General features: G+C 39.2%; 1 protein-coding gene across 1 annotated transcript in view; it reads right to left on the reverse strand.

Moving 5' to 3' along the window:
- ccdc142 (coiled-coil domain containing 142) overlaps positions 1-15,824 on the reverse strand; it is a 38,237-nt gene that overhangs the window by 13,017 nt on the left and 9,396 nt on the right. The window contains exons 5-8 of the mRNA XM_066720210.1: positions 14,051-15,709; positions 12,440-12,526; positions 11,774-11,938; positions 7,765-7,937 (exon numbers count right to left, since the gene is read on the reverse strand). Of these exons, the coding sequence (XP_066576307.1) occupies positions 7,765-7,937; positions 11,774-11,938; positions 12,440-12,526; positions 14,051-15,709 (2,084 nt within the window). The remainder of the gene's footprint in view (positions 1-7,764; positions 7,938-11,773; positions 11,939-12,439; positions 12,527-14,050; positions 15,710-15,824) is intronic.

Raw genomic sequence — 15,824 nt, forward strand, 5'->3', positions numbered from 1 at the left:
GTCACATACACAGTACTGTGCAAAAGTTTTAGGCAGGTGTGAAAAATGCTTTAAAATAAGAATGCTTTCAAAAATAGACATGTTAATAGATTATATTTATCAGTTAACTAAATGCAAAGTGAGTGAACAGAAGAAACATCTACATCAAATCCATATTTGGAGTGACCACCCTTTACATTCTTGTTATTCTTATTATAATCCAAACATCTTGGAGAACTAACCACAGTTCTTCTGTGGATTTAGGCAGCCTCAGTTGTTTCTCTCTCTTCATGTAATCCCAGACAGACTCGATGATGTTGAGACCGGGGCTCTGTGGGGGCCATACCATCACTTCCAGGACTCCTTGTTCTTCTTTATGCTGAAGATAGTTCTTAATGACTTTTGCTGTACGTTTGGATGGATAAGTATCTGCTTGTACTTCTCAGCATTGAGGAGACCATTAATTCTGACCAAATGTCCATTTGCAGAAATGCATCCCCAAACTTGCAAGGTACCTCCACCATGCTTCACTGTTACCTGCAGACACTCATTCGTGTATCACTCTCCAGTCCTTCGGCGAACAAACTGCCTTCTGCTACAGCCAAATATTTCAAATTTTGACTCATCAGTCCAGAACACCTGCTGCCATTATTCTGCACCCCAGTCCCTGCGTTTTCATGCATAGTTGAGTCGCTTGGCCTTGTTGCCACATCAGAGGTATGTCATTTTTGTGTTTCAACCTACATATTGAATTGATGATCATTAGCACCTGTAATTGTTTAATCACACACCTGACTATATGCCTACAAAACAAAATCCCTGACTTTGTGCAAGTGTACCTAGAAGAATTTATGCTGTTTTGAAGGCAAAGGGTGGTCACACCAAATATGGATTTGATGTAGATTTTCCTTCTGATCACTAACTTTGCATTTAGTTAATTGATAAATGTAATCTATTAACATGTCTATTTTTGAAAGCATTCTTACTTTACAGCATTTTTTCACACCTGCCTAAAACATATATACACTCACCTACAGGATTATTAGGAACACCTGTTCAATTTCTCATTAATGCAATTATCTAACCAACCAATCACATGGCAGTTGCTTCAATGCATTTAGGGGTGTGGTCCTGGTCAAGACAATCTCCTGAACTCCAAACTGAATGTCTGAATGGGAAAGAAAGGTGAATTAAGCAATTTTGAGCGTGGCATGGTTGTTGGTGCCAGACGGGCCGGTCTGAGTATTTCACAATCTGCTCAGTTACTGGGATTTTCACGCACAACCATTTCTAGGGTTTACAAAGAATGGTGTGAAAAGGGAAAAACATCCAGTATGCGGCAGTCCTGTGAGCGAAAATACCTTGTTGATGCTAGAGGTCAGAGGAGAATGGGCCGACTGATTCAAGCTGATAGAAGAGCAACTTTGACTGAAATAACCACTCGTTACAACCGAGGTATGCAGCAAAGCATTTGTGAAGCCACAACACGTACAACCTTGAGGCGGATGGGCTACAACAGCAGAAGACCCCACCGGGTACCACTCATCTCCACTACAAATAGGAAAAAGAGGCTACAATTTGCACAAGCTCACCAAAATTGGACAGTTGAAGACTGGAAAAATGTTGCCTGGTCTGATGAGTCTCGATTTCTGTTGAGACCTTCAGATGGTAGAGTCAGAATTTGGCGTAAACAGAATGAGAACATGGATCCATCATGCCTTGTTACCACTGTGCAGGCTGGTGGTGGTGGTGTAATGGTGTGGGGGATGTTTTCTTGGCACACTTTAGGCCCCTTAGTGCCAATTGGGCATCGTTTAAATGCCACGGCCTACCGGAGCATTGTTTCTGACCATGTCCATCCCTTTATGACCACCATGTACCCAACCTCTGATGGCTACTTCCAGCAGGATAATGCACCATGTCACAAAGGTCGAATCATTTCAAATTGGTTTCTTGAACATGACAATGAGTTCACTGTACTAAACTGGCCCCCACAGTCACCAGATCTCAACCCAATAGAGCATCTTTGGGATGTGGTGGAACGGGAGCTTCGTGCCCTGGATGTGCATCCCACAAATCTCCATCAACTGCAAGATGCTATCCTATCAATATGGGCCAACATTTCTAAAGAATGCTTTCAGCACCTTGTTGAATCAATGCCACGTAGAATTAAGGCAGTTCTGAAGGCGAAAGGGGGTCAAACACAGTATTAGTATGGTGTTCCTAATAATCCTTTAGGTGAGTGTATATACACACACACACACACACACACACACATACATACATACATACATACATACATACATACAATCTGAAGGCTAAAAATGTGATTTTCCCCATTATTCAATTTACTAATACATACAATTCTCTTTAGACAGCCTTCAAATCATTACAAACTAATCAACTCTACATAATTACTGGATGCAAAGATCTGTGTCAAAGGTCATCTCCAACAGCCTTCTGGTAGATCTAACAGGACACAAGGAATGTCAACCCGCAACAAACTAAACAAATAACTGTAAACACTGCAGGTCAGTCGGGCCAAGGGTTGCATCCACACGTGCAAAGGGTTTATGGAAAATGACAGCTCGGCACCTTTTGAGGACTTACCTAGGGTGCATAAGGAAGGACCCCAATGGAGCGAGTGACACACTGTGCCACCCCTCTTTAAATTCAATGCAGTACAGATAGGATGTTTCATGGTACTCCCAATCCCCCCTCTCTCACATACTTTTTTTTTTTTTACATACTGTAAACATGACAGGTTGGGGGGGGAAGAAAGAATGTGAGCAACCAAGCCATTTATCCTTTTTCCTACACCTAGTATACTGCTTTAACATCAGCTACTTGAACGGAATACCATCACACGCATTTGTCTGTATGTTTTACATGTCATTCCATGATCAGCACAGCTTTTAATGAAGTTTGATTTTTAAGTGTTTATTCACAGAATACAACTCTCTTCGATATAAAGAATGAGATATGGGGTCAGTGAACGCCAATGCACTACTGACACAGGGCAATAAGACCAAAAGGGGAGATATCAATACCCTGACCATAATTGTGATTAATGAGCACATTATGGCACTGAGGTGGAATGGCAGGGCCAGTGGAGGAACACAAACACAGAGGAACACAGAGCCTGCTCTCTCAGAGAAACAACGACCTCGATGGCCAAAGGTCTCACCATATTTATTTTAATGAAAACACGCCAAAACCTTAATTTCTACTTACCAGACTTACACATTAAATGTACTTTTTTTTTTTTTTTTTATATTAAGTCATACTGATCAGTAGCACAGTGACTTAAAAATATTAAATTCAACTGACAATAATCCTTCTGCTTAACAGTTGGCATTATAGATTAGGTCTTCTTAAACATCTAGCACAATTAATCTTACATCTGCACTGCAAGGTTCAAGGCATTTAAGGCACCCAAAGAATCTTCTGAATGTGGGTTGAAAACTGGAAATGGTTCTTGCAAATAAAAATGATTAAATCAGGGGAGTGCAGTAAATATAGACTAGTATGAGTTTGTCACATCATTAAACCTACATTATGAAAGATTTGATTTAATGTCTCAGAGGAAATCTGAATCTCACTGAATGAGTATATACAAAAAAAATACTTGTGTACTTCAGAACAGACTTTTTTTATATACATCAAATTATTTCAGATAAGAAATCTAGATGCAGAAGTGTGAACTAGCCCACACAGTGACAAGTTAGATAGTTGTAGAGCTTTCTTTTAAGTGAATTATAAAGCAAGCTTTTACAAGTAGTTATTTACACAAAATAAAAACCAAACTGAACCTCATTTGAAACTAAAAGCCGATGATAAATTGTCTAAGCTGCTGGAAGAGTGTCTGCCAGTTACAAAAAAAGGAGATTCAGTTAAACCGAACACTGAAATGTGCAGTTGCCCAAGCTGACAGCATTAAAAGTTATCCTTCCCAGACGGTTAGCCATGTAGCCTAAAGTTATTTTGCAACCAACTCTTTGATTAGCAGGTTGTCAAAAGAAATTCATAGCCAGTTACACCTGGGAGCTTTAAACAGTCTCAAAAGGGTTGCAGGAATTGTGCATTGTTTAAATTTCTAAGTTACATCGTCTAATCCTGTTCATTTGAACCGAGCAACCTCAGTTTCATCCCGTGTGAAAACATTCCAAATTGGCTATATTGGTAAACACGATTCTAGTTGTAAATGAACTCCTATAAGTTAGTAAACCCATTTCTTATTATTTTTACTTCTAAGCATGGCTCAGTCTCATTGCAAAAACCTTTATTCTGTATTGCTTAAATGCTCAAAATGTACCCTAGTTGATTTTGAAACGGAACACTTTATTAGTATGCAAGAAGTTATAAGTATAATTTATGAGATGTATTGTTGAAAGGGATTCAACTTTCCAAGAACCAGATTACATTTCCCTTTATTAATAAGCCAACAACCCATTATGATAGCTCAATTAGATGCTAGGCTTCCGCTGCTTTGATTTTATTTGATGCGCGTTCGTATTACATCTTATTGCTTTAACAACAGCAACAACACAAACTTCCATAAGTGATGGCAGTCTGAAACATTGGTAGTCGTCTACAGTCTCAAAATGCAACACATTTTATCTATAACAAGAAAGCTAGAATGTAGCAGACTCACAGTACCTTTGGGTTCTGAATATTGTCTACTAAACTGATGACTAAAGTTTCACACACTAGCTGTGTCTTTGACTATGTATGAAAGTGCCAGTCTGGATGTTGCGATTTAGCACTGAGCAATGAGGCAGGCAGCAAGGTTAACTACCTTGAATGAGGCACAGGATTTACAGGTCAGCTGGGCTCTGTTTATGTCAAGTCCAGATCATATGACCGTGGATCTAAGTAGGGAAAAAAGCACTGGAATGGGAGTCAGTTTCCCGGAGTACAGGAACCAACTTAACAAAAGAATCCTCACAGCTGGTGTTAAACTGCATATCCGAATGATTCTGCAGTCTCAGCTGTTATAAAGACAGAGACGTTGGAGCATGAGAATTAAAAGCTGACACAGCTGAAGGTGCTCGGAACATAATGTCTTACAGGACAGAGAAGGAACTGGACTTTGTATGATCACCAGTGCAGTTACCCTGACCTTCTGCATCCCGGAGTGCCCTGCAGAACTCCAAAACATTTACATAGTGTCTGTGTGTGGGGGGGAATAAACATCATAATAACAATTTGAACATTCTATACAAATGTGCTCCCAGCTGCTATAAATATTTTACTAAAACATGGCATAAAACATCATACAGCAACAAAAAACAAACAAGACAACTGCTCTAAAATAAACCAAAAGCAAGGAAACAAATAACCAAAGCAAAGATGAATAATACATCTGGTCTGCACTACCATGTGTTTGGATTTCATACCCTGGCTTGACAATTTTGATTGAATGGCAGGATAGAATGGCTACTGAACAAAAAATAAATTGCTGAAAAGCATTTCTAAGAAATTGATGGGATTGGAAGATGCCCGAGAAAACCTAATAATTGTGCTTTCTACATTATAGCAAAGAACACAAATACCTGAGGGCTTGCATTTAAAAATAAATAATCAAATATATACCATGACAATAATAAAGGTTAGAAACAAGGGGTTGTAATAAAAATCAATACAAAATAAAATCTTGCTGATCTCAGAGAAGTTCATGTCTGCACTTCATTTCTTTAGAAATTATTATTACTTGTATGGTTGTCTAAGTCTTCATTTCAGTTTAGATTGACAAAGTTTCTGACCAAACCTCACTGAACACAATGCCGGGGGAGTGCTGAGGGGGAATGAACTGATGCTGCCTTAAGGTGAAGCGAACTAGCGAAGCATTTAGACTCCATTCAGAGCTCCACTAGAATCCCTTACTGTGCCTTTTCTGATCTTTCAACTTCGATAAGCTGGACAGCATGTCAAGGATAAGTGTACACAGAAATCACATTCTCAGTGTGAAGGTTTCCAAAGGTCAATCTAAACAGTCCCCTTAACTGTACATTTAATTTAGAACATCGAAGCTTATGACTCAAGTTTGTCAAATTAAGTACTGAAAAAGGATAAAGACCACAATCTCCAAAACCAGAAAGACCCAGATGCAAATTACAGAGATGCTGGTATATTTGCATATACGATAGCTCTTATTTTACAACAATATCATGGCAACTTTGCATGGCTCCAGAGATAACCTTTATAAGACCTAATTTTCATTTCATTTGCATGTCTGCCAGTACAGTGATGTCTGCCAATGTTTTGATTTCTTAGTATAATAAAACCTAATACCAAGAGGACCCAACCAAAGCTATGCTCTTGATCCAGATCTCTAGTAAGTCAGCATTAATTAATAACCTATGGGGATATAATGCAATACAAATTTGTTTCCACACATGATCAACCCTCCGTATTACTTACATACCTGTCCTATAACCAGGGTTACATATAGGCTAATTAGTGTTGTTAATTTTAAAAGGGTCATTTTTTGTTTATCTACATTTTCATACAGATTTCAGCTATGTGTTTTAAGACTTGCATGAAAGACATAATGCAATTCAGAGCTTAAACTTAGTCTACATTGAAATTACTGAAATGTATTAAATTATTTTTTGTAGAGTTATACTACCCCAGTGCATTAAACTGTAGAATAGGAGGCTCGATCTACTATGTTACTGCATGCTCAAAGGCTGTTAAACCTGAGATGAGATTTTACAATATTTACAGAACTCATACCATTCTATTAAAATCATACTGAATTTGCTAATTTTGACTGATGTTCCTGACATGATTAACATGCCTGTGCAGGTTTGACCTCTTAATTCATAGCCTCTCTCATTGTTTTAGCAGGCTGTGATGGATGCAAAACATATCCCACCTAGATCCTGCAGAAAGCAAGTTCTGGTTGAGCATACAGCCATGATCACTGTTGACCTCTCTTTGCTCCTAAACAGTTTCCTTCACTGCTCAATCAAGGGATATATAATCCCGCCAAGATCAGAGACATTTACATATGCCCTGGGATTTCACAAAACAGTTAAGCAAACAGGTCTACAGGCAAGTTTATAGCTATCCTTGGGTTGTTTATCAGAGTAGATAAACTGAGGGGACAGAGTATGCATTGGTTCAACAGTTAATCTTTCAATACAAACTTTTACAGTTCAGAGTAGTCTTCATTCATTATTTGCATGTTGTACAATAAATTAAAGATGTATTCAGTATGCATCTGTTGTGATTGTGTAATTGTATTGCATAATAACATTAAATTGTTCATGCACTGAATCAAAACGAAACCATTCCTGAAATATGCCCTAGCAAAGTTTAACTGAATAATTGACCTTTACACAGGCACCTGGGCATGTTAATCATGTAGGTGTGCAGGCATTTCTATAGTAAAATGATGCAAGGATTGATTACAAGGTACATTAAATCATTTCAATTAACAGGTAGGGCAAAAGCCACAAATGGCACATCTTTCATCATGAGAGGTTTCTAAAATGCAAAACCGTGTTACAATCTCTCTCACAAGTGAGATAGTTATACCCTATTTTCTAAAATACATATTGTATTATAGAGTTTATTACTATCAGAAGGAAAATTCTAAATATTGCATAGAGCAAGGAGCAATGAGAAGAATTTCAACCAAAAGGTTAAGTGGCTGTACCTTGCAGTTTTTAAGTTTTACAATTTCTCCCATTTCGGTATTGCAGGAATCAAGATAAAATGCATCAAAAAAATATATCATTATTAAATAGGGCACTTGCTATGAACATCTTTTCTTACCTTCATATCCCGTTGTGTTACTAGCAGGAACTGATTTAGGGACCAGGATGAGAGAAACTGGTAGGCCTTTGTCATGACCCAGTAGGAGGAAGAATGTACAGTGGCGACCGAGCAGCTCAACAGGGTCAAGTGAAGAGATTCCAGAGCTGGATCCCACTTTCCAGGAGTGGCATCTGTCAAAGAAACCAAAAGTGTGTGTCCATAGCTCAGATTCACAGTCTTGCCAAACCAACATGGGTTTTTAACATCACTGGAATCATTCCATCAGAAACATCTCACAATAAAGCCACACCAGAATAAAGTAAGGAAAAATAACCATTCATGTTACAGCATTGATATAGCTACGAGTGTCATACTTCCAAGAAGAGATTCATAAAACATATACTACAGCTACTGCACTAGAAAACCCACTTCAATCTTCAGGTTTTACGAGCTAAATTCTTTCTGCTTACAAACTGAAAGGGTTCCGCCAATTTGGTTTAATGTCTTAGTTTGGATATTAATTGGGGGGGATAAGTGCTTGTCATTCGTGGACTGCAAAATGAAGGTTATGTTGCACTCTCTCTCAATACCCAGCAGTAGGTTAAGTGCCAAACAAACAACAGCTGCCCTAGGACTGGGCTTCTGTGGAGAGTGTGAGAGGGTGACTTTAATAAATACAGATTGATAAATATTGATCTGCATGTTAATGAGGGAAATAAGTATTTGATCCCCTATCAAATCAGCAAGATTTCTGGCTCCCAGGTGTCTTTTATACAGGTAACGAGCTGAGATTAAGAGCACTCTCTTAAAGGGAGTGCTCCTAATCTCAGCTCGTTACCTGTATAAAAGACACCTGTCCACAGAAGCAATCAATCAATCAGATTCCAAACTCTCCACCATGGCCAAGACCAAAGAGCTGTCCAAGGATGTCAGGGACAAGATTGTAGACCTACACAAGGCTGGAATGGGCTACAAGACCATCGCCAAGCAGCTTGGTGAGAAGGTGACAACAGTTGGTGCGATTATTTGCAAATGGAAGAAACACAAAATAACTGTCAGTCTTCCTCGGTCTGGGGCTCCATGCAAGATCTCACCTCGTGGAGTTTCAATGATCATGAGAGCGGTGAGGAATCAGCCCAGAACTACACGGGAGGATCTTGTTAATGATCTCAAGGCAGCTGGGACCATAGTCACCAAGAAAACAATTGGTAACACACTACGCCGTGAAGGACTGAAATCCTGCAGCGCCCGCAAGGTCCCCCTGCTCAAGAAAGCACATGTACAGGCCCGTCTGAAGTTTGCCAATGAACATCTGAATGATTCAGAGGAGAACTGGGTGAAAGTGTTGTGGTCAGATGAGACCAAAATCAAGCTCTTTGGCATCAACTCAACTCGCCGTGTTTGGAGGAGGAGGAAGGACCCAAAGAACACCATCCCCACCGTCAAACATGGAGGTGGAAACATTATGCTTTGGTGGTGTTTTTCTGCTAAGGGGACAGGACAACTGCACCGCATCAAAGGGTACATGGCCCCGTCCATCATCCGTCAAATCTTGGGTGAGAACCTCAGTCAGGGCATTGAAAATGGGTCGTGGATGGGTATTCCAGCATGACAATGACCCAAAACACACAGCCAAGGCAACAAAGGAGTGGCTCAAGAAGAAGCACATTAAGGTCCTGGAGTGGCCTAGCCAGTCTCCAGACCTTAATCCCATAGAAAATCTGTGGAGGGAGCTGAAGGTTCGAGTTGCCAAATGTCAGCCTTGAAACCTTAATGACTTGGAGAGGATCTGCAAAGAGGAGTGGGACAAAATCCCTCCTGAGATGTGTGCAAACCTGGTGGCCAACTACAAGAAACGTCTGACCTCTGTGATTGCCAACAAGGGTTTTGCCACCAAGTACTAAGTCGAAGGGGTCAAATACTTATTTCCCTCATTAACATGCAAATCAATTTATAACTTTTTTGAAATGCGTTTTTCTGGATTTTTTTGTTGTCATTCTGTCTCTCACTTAAAATACACCTACCATTAAAATTATAGACTGATCATTTGTTTGTCAGTGGGCAAACGTACAAAATCAGCAGGGGATCAAATACTTTTTTCCCCTCACTGTATAACTAGGAAAAATTTGAATAATTATTTGATTTTTGCCACAGCCTGGTCCTGGGGAATTTACCAGGGAACCTCCTGACTGCATTGCTATAACCTGCTTAATACAAATGGGAGTAGAGGCATTTCCTTCTCAAGGACAGAGTTTTGAGATCATTCATTCCAGAGCAACCTGATTATACCATTAAACACAGACTGGTTATCAGAATAGAACTCAGTGGGTTCAACCACAGGTATTGTTGGTGCCATCATCCTGGTTATTAACTTTGAATTTAAACTCAAGGAAAGTGAAAGGATTCTTCTTTTCAGGAATTTCAGGTAGGTCTACCACCCACTGTGTGCACCTCCCTCATTAAAAAATAACACACACCCATCATAAATGTCCTATTTGAAGCCATAACCGCCGTTAGCCAACCATCAGCTCTTCCATTAGTTTTTGTCCATCACCCACACATCCAAGTCACATAGACAGGCACTGTTATTGCAACATGTTTCAGCCGAGCTTTCACAGCTGGTTCTTGCTGACTGATACAATTTGAGCAGCGGTCCTATACAACTACGCTCTATCCCACATAACTGATGAACCTGTCCCTTATAGCGACAAATAAATTGCCACATGCTGCCCTGCTTTGACAAAGACTAGTACATACAAGTGATGTAAAGGGGTCTCTTGGCTCCTTACATTTACCATATTTGAACCAATTTTAATTTCATATTTCTTATTTTATCCAGGAGAGATAAAGCTGTACCATGTGCTGGATACTGATCTTGATCCTTTTTCCTCTCATAGTTGGAAAGTGGTAAAGTAAGATTTGCATCTTTTCAGTTCCTGCCATTTATTTTTCACAAATACCATGTGTTTGATAGCGAGACAATTAACAAGTATTTAACAAGTATTGCTTGTTAAAAGGCCCGTAAACATGTCATTAAGTTTATTGTATGGGCAAAACAGAATGGGATAAAATATAACATTCCAGGCCAACAGAGACAGGATATGATTAGTTATGACAAACATTTAAAATATTTCTGAGCTTTTGAAACTGGATTTTGAAGTTTAGAATGCGTAGAAGAAAATACTGACCTGAATTTAGAAAGACAACTTCTAACACAGACAGCTTATAAATATCTCTGGATAGTAACACAGGCAGTGAGTGCGTTCCTTAATAATCAGTATCTGTCAGCAAGGGTTTACGGTGTCAACGACTGAAGTATAACCTAAATAGTTTTCAGGACAGACTATGTTTCATGTATCTGAGCCACAAGTAGAAAGTTCAACCATGTGTCAGAGCTCCAAAGACAAGAACTAAAACCTATCCTTTAACAATGAGAGCAACATGAGGGTTCTTCAGTGTTAGCAGATCTAAATCTGCAAAAAACCTTTTGATGTTACTTAAAGCAAATTGTACAGCTAAGGGCCTAGTTTTAAAAAGAACATTCCTCACAGTTTAAGAGGGGGACTTCAATAGGACAATGGTTTGCTAGCACAAAGACAGGCTATAGTTTAGTGTTAAAAATATAGTCACTAAAGACTGAAAGGGTTAAAGAATAAGGTATAATATACAGCAGAGAAAGACATCACCAACATTATATCAGCGTGAAATTTGTTTGGAAATAGCAATGGAATATTACTCACCATTAATAAGTAATTTTTAACCCTGGAGCACTGGGTATATTCCAGTCTGAGAAAATAACACTCAACATGCCTACAATTAACCTCAAGATAATTCAATTAAAAAACAGACTAAAAGTAAACAGGTTCGGTGCTTAAGAGCTGTACCATTTTATTTAGCCTTTGTAGTTCCACTACTAACAACAATAGTACAGTAAGCCATGAACACAAAAAAACACTAAGAAACTTTCAAAGGTGAGGTACAGGAGATGGTTTGCAGAAAAGTGTTTGTAGACTAAACGCTACGTTACCTTTCACTCGGTTTCTCCAGGCCTCGAGACAGCTGAGCACACCGTGCAGAGGGTGGAAGAGCTCCTGCAGAAGCCCTGAGGTGGCAGTTCTGACAGCAGAGTCCACACTCTCGGGGTCAGGAAGGCATTTGTCTTTCAAACCTGAGCCCAGTGACTTGCACATCACTATAAAGAGAAGGTAAACGGACAGGTTTCACATGGAATGTTCCAGTAATACACCATCCACAACTGCTGTGTACTACATTTTATTACTGTTTTCTGAAAAGCCAAAAGAAGAGGCGTGTTGGTGAAGGTGTGTATAAACTCAGACAAAAAAAGGCAGCCTTAGATTTATAGAATAACAATTAAAAAATATATATCTGAAGTCCCTATGACATGCTTTTTAAAGATTTACTCCAGAAGCCATTTTGCACAACATGTTTTTTAAAGTAATTCAAAAGGTGCACCTCTAACAAAGAACAACAGTTAAATCAAAAACGTTTCTCTGGATGTAGGCAAAGTATAGTCCAAAACTGTCCTCCAGCAGAACTTTGCACTGAAGCAAAAAAAACATTGAAAAGTGCTGCTTGTTATTATAAAAAAAAAAAATAAGTGATTGTCTGATTTAAAGTATTGGCTTGGTGCCCTCTACAGCAAGAAGCATTTTATTGCTGGTTCGACAGGTACCTTGATCCCAATACACGAAGGCCGTCTTTGAAACCATTTGTATACAAAGGTCATTTATCACTCCCTCACACTCCACAGATATCAATGCTGAAACACATGGTATAAAAACAAATGTCAGACAAAGATGTGATAGAAAGTCCAATACACTTCACTGGCCATTCACAGACACTATTACAAGAGTGCTCAACAAAGCCCATTGGTGGCTAGCATATGCTAAATCATCAGTATTAAAAGATCCTACAGTATTAAACATATTTCAAAAAACACACAAACTTTTTCTTTAATGAGACGGTATGCATTAATTTGGTCTTTACGATGTCATAAGCTTATGAGTAAACAGACTTTTGCTTCTGATATTGTTCAATCTGAAAAACTGGCAGATAGGTGGAACCCTTGAGTCCTGAAATTGCTAAACAATGATTCCAGACACAGAACTGTAGAACTGCAATTGGGTGGGATTGAATTTGGCCAGGGTTTATCAGCATGCTAAGCAGTAGTCACTCCCATTTCTTATTGGGCTTCTGCGAGACCACAGTTTTATCAGCGAGAGCTGCATTAGTCCACCGTAGTTCTGTAGCTTTGTTATCTGCACAGTAGACTCCCAAAAAATGTGAATTAATTAACATTAGGTGCCTATATCAGTTCTGTGTTAGGAAAGGAGTCCTAGTGGCTTGTTAAATAATAATTAATAATTGTGAGGGTAAACAATTACAGATTCCCCAAGCACCAAAAAAAAAAAAAAAGAATTGGTCTTCACCTGAATGTAGTAGGTCTCTATATTTGTTAAGAAAAACTATTGATGCCCAATGTCATAAACAACAGTTAGGGTTCATAGGTAACTTATCAAGCAAAGGAGATGTACATTTTTAATTTTGGTTTTGAAACCTGTGAATGCTTCCACAACAATTGTCCAGTTACAGCTAAACAGCAGTCTGCTCCAATTCTGTACTACAAGAAGAGGCACATTTCTTTGCTTTGATAGAAAAACTACTACCAGAGGCCATTCAATCACCAGTTGATTTGAACTGCCACGAGTACAGGATGTGTGAGAGATGAGAAGATCTTGTTTTATAGTTTCTTTTGTCTTGCAGCAGATATCTTTATTACGTTCAGGTGTTTCTCCCTAAAGTCTCTGTTCCGTCAATAGTCAAACTTTTGAGCAAGTGTTTGTCTTTCTTTTGTTTACTTATCTTATGCTGGAACAGGTGTCATAACGAAAATGTGAAACCATAAACCACAACATTTGTATCTAAACATATATCAATGAGAAATTTTTAACAAAATGATACATTACAATATATATTACAGAAACACACGCATACAATGCATGCACATATATACACAAAAAAGGAATTTGGAAGGAAATTTATAAACTGAAGTTGCAGCAAGGTGGGGTTGGCTAAAATTACATTTTTAAATAAATGAAAATAGTAAATTTACACCCCAAAGAATTGATGTAGTCAAATTCATTCACAAATATATTGTGTCAGTAGTTGCCTCTAGGAATGTCAAAGATCACTTAAGCCTAGAAACACTCAATTTCAGTTTCAAATATGACTTCCACAAGAAAACAAATACTCACAACATAACATTTTCAGATTTTATTCTTACCTTTTCTTAATCTACCGTGAAGTTCTTTCACAACAAGAAAACTCATTTGGTCTTTACACTGATTCAGGCTTCCAAGAATACCTTTACACCTGGGGTGATAAAATAGACTGAAAAGAGCTTCCCCGAAATCTTTCCAGAGCAGATTTCTATACTGGGAACACAGCACACTGGTGACATCTGAGACCATGGTTTCCTGCCACTGGACAGACTTGTGACTTGTTAGTCTTGACTTGTTAGAGCTTGACCTCTCTCCAGCTGTGCTAAGTTTTGCATCACTTTCTGCTTTGTTGTCATTGCTCTCTGGGGAGTTCCCCAGAGAGCAATTGATTGTGTTTGGTTTATCTGGTTTGGGCCTGTTCAGAACATGTTGCCCCAACATTTCAGTAGAAGACACTAAAGCCACAAAGAATTTATCCATAAAATCTTTGTCTTGCTTTATAAATATTGCCAAGGGAAAAGTCTGAGCACTGGGGCTTGACCTTTGCTGGCTCTCACCAACTTTTGTTCTTGAAAGGCCAGTTTTGGTTGTCCAGGCGACAGAATGCGAATTAAAAAAAGGCACTTTTAAATTCTCCCACTTCTGGAACTTTAAATTACTCTGATCCACACCGGAAAGAAAAGTGTTTTGATTAATGATCCAGTGATATAATTTATTAGCTGCCATTTGCCCTCTATGTTTCGATACAATCCTCAGTATTCGTACAATGGGGAAAGGCTTCAAGAAGTCCCCTTTTCCTCTGTGTCTGGAAACTATTGATTTCATCCACTTTGGCAGCAACTCAGATTCATTGCCTCCCTGGCTGTAATTGGATTTTTGTAGTGCATAATATATTTGTTCTACACTTGTGTCAGAGATTATGGAATTAAACATTTCAGTTCCTTGCACAATATCTACAAGGTACTCTGTAGACACATCTGCAGGGTCAGCTAGTGCTAAAAGATGAAAAACTGTGCAAATGTATTGCTCCATTAGAAGCAGAGCTTGAAACCCCAAAAGGTTTAAAGTTCGCTTCATGCTTTCAAGGATTTCAGGCTTTTGGAAAAAGACAGGCCTCAGCCAGTTGTCATTCCTAGCTTTATCGCAAAGACAGCCCCAGTGACTGACATGAATCCTCAGCTCTTCACAAAGACTGCTAATCCTGTATTCTGAGAATGAACTTGCGCTTTTCATATCTTGTCTTGATGCATTTAACACAAGATGTTCCCTGTCAAGTAATCCTGAAAAGTTTGCCACAAAAGCCGAGGCAACTTTTAAGCGCCTGGTGTACTCGTGGAAGAAGAGAAGCTGCGATCTCTCCTCCAACAAATGCTGGAGCTTGCCATAATGCTTGTTCAAGGCCACGCAGGCTGGGTGATGGTAAAATTCACAGTCCACTGACAGCTCCTTCACACAGCTCTGCAGGGAGCCAGTCCTGGGATTCCTCAGCACATGGCACTGCCTGCCCAGTCCCAGGACACAGCGCTCCATCCTCAGTAGCCTCTTTGAGGAGCACGATGTGTGGTTCTCGCACGCAATAAATGTATCCTCATTATCCAGATCAGAGCCACTGTCATCTGACTTTTGTTTCAGAAGCCACTTTAGACCAGGGTTGAGAGTGTTCCTTAGAAGAGCCTCTGCCTTCTGCAGTGACTTGGTGAAAGACCTCTGGGTCCCAGGAACTGGAAATAAGAATCACAGTGAAACATGATGGACAATGTGATTTATGATTTTTTTTTCCCTGTTGTAGGTGAATAGGACGGCTCTACTCCTAACCAGTGTAAAATGTAAGTGTAC

The sequence above is a fragment of the Amia ocellicauda genome, chromosome 13 (assembly GCF_036373705.1).
Source record: "Amia ocellicauda isolate fAmiCal2 chromosome 13, fAmiCal2.hap1, whole genome shotgun sequence".
Classification (NCBI taxonomy): domain Eukaryota; kingdom Metazoa; phylum Chordata; class Actinopteri; order Amiiformes; family Amiidae; genus Amia; species Amia ocellicauda.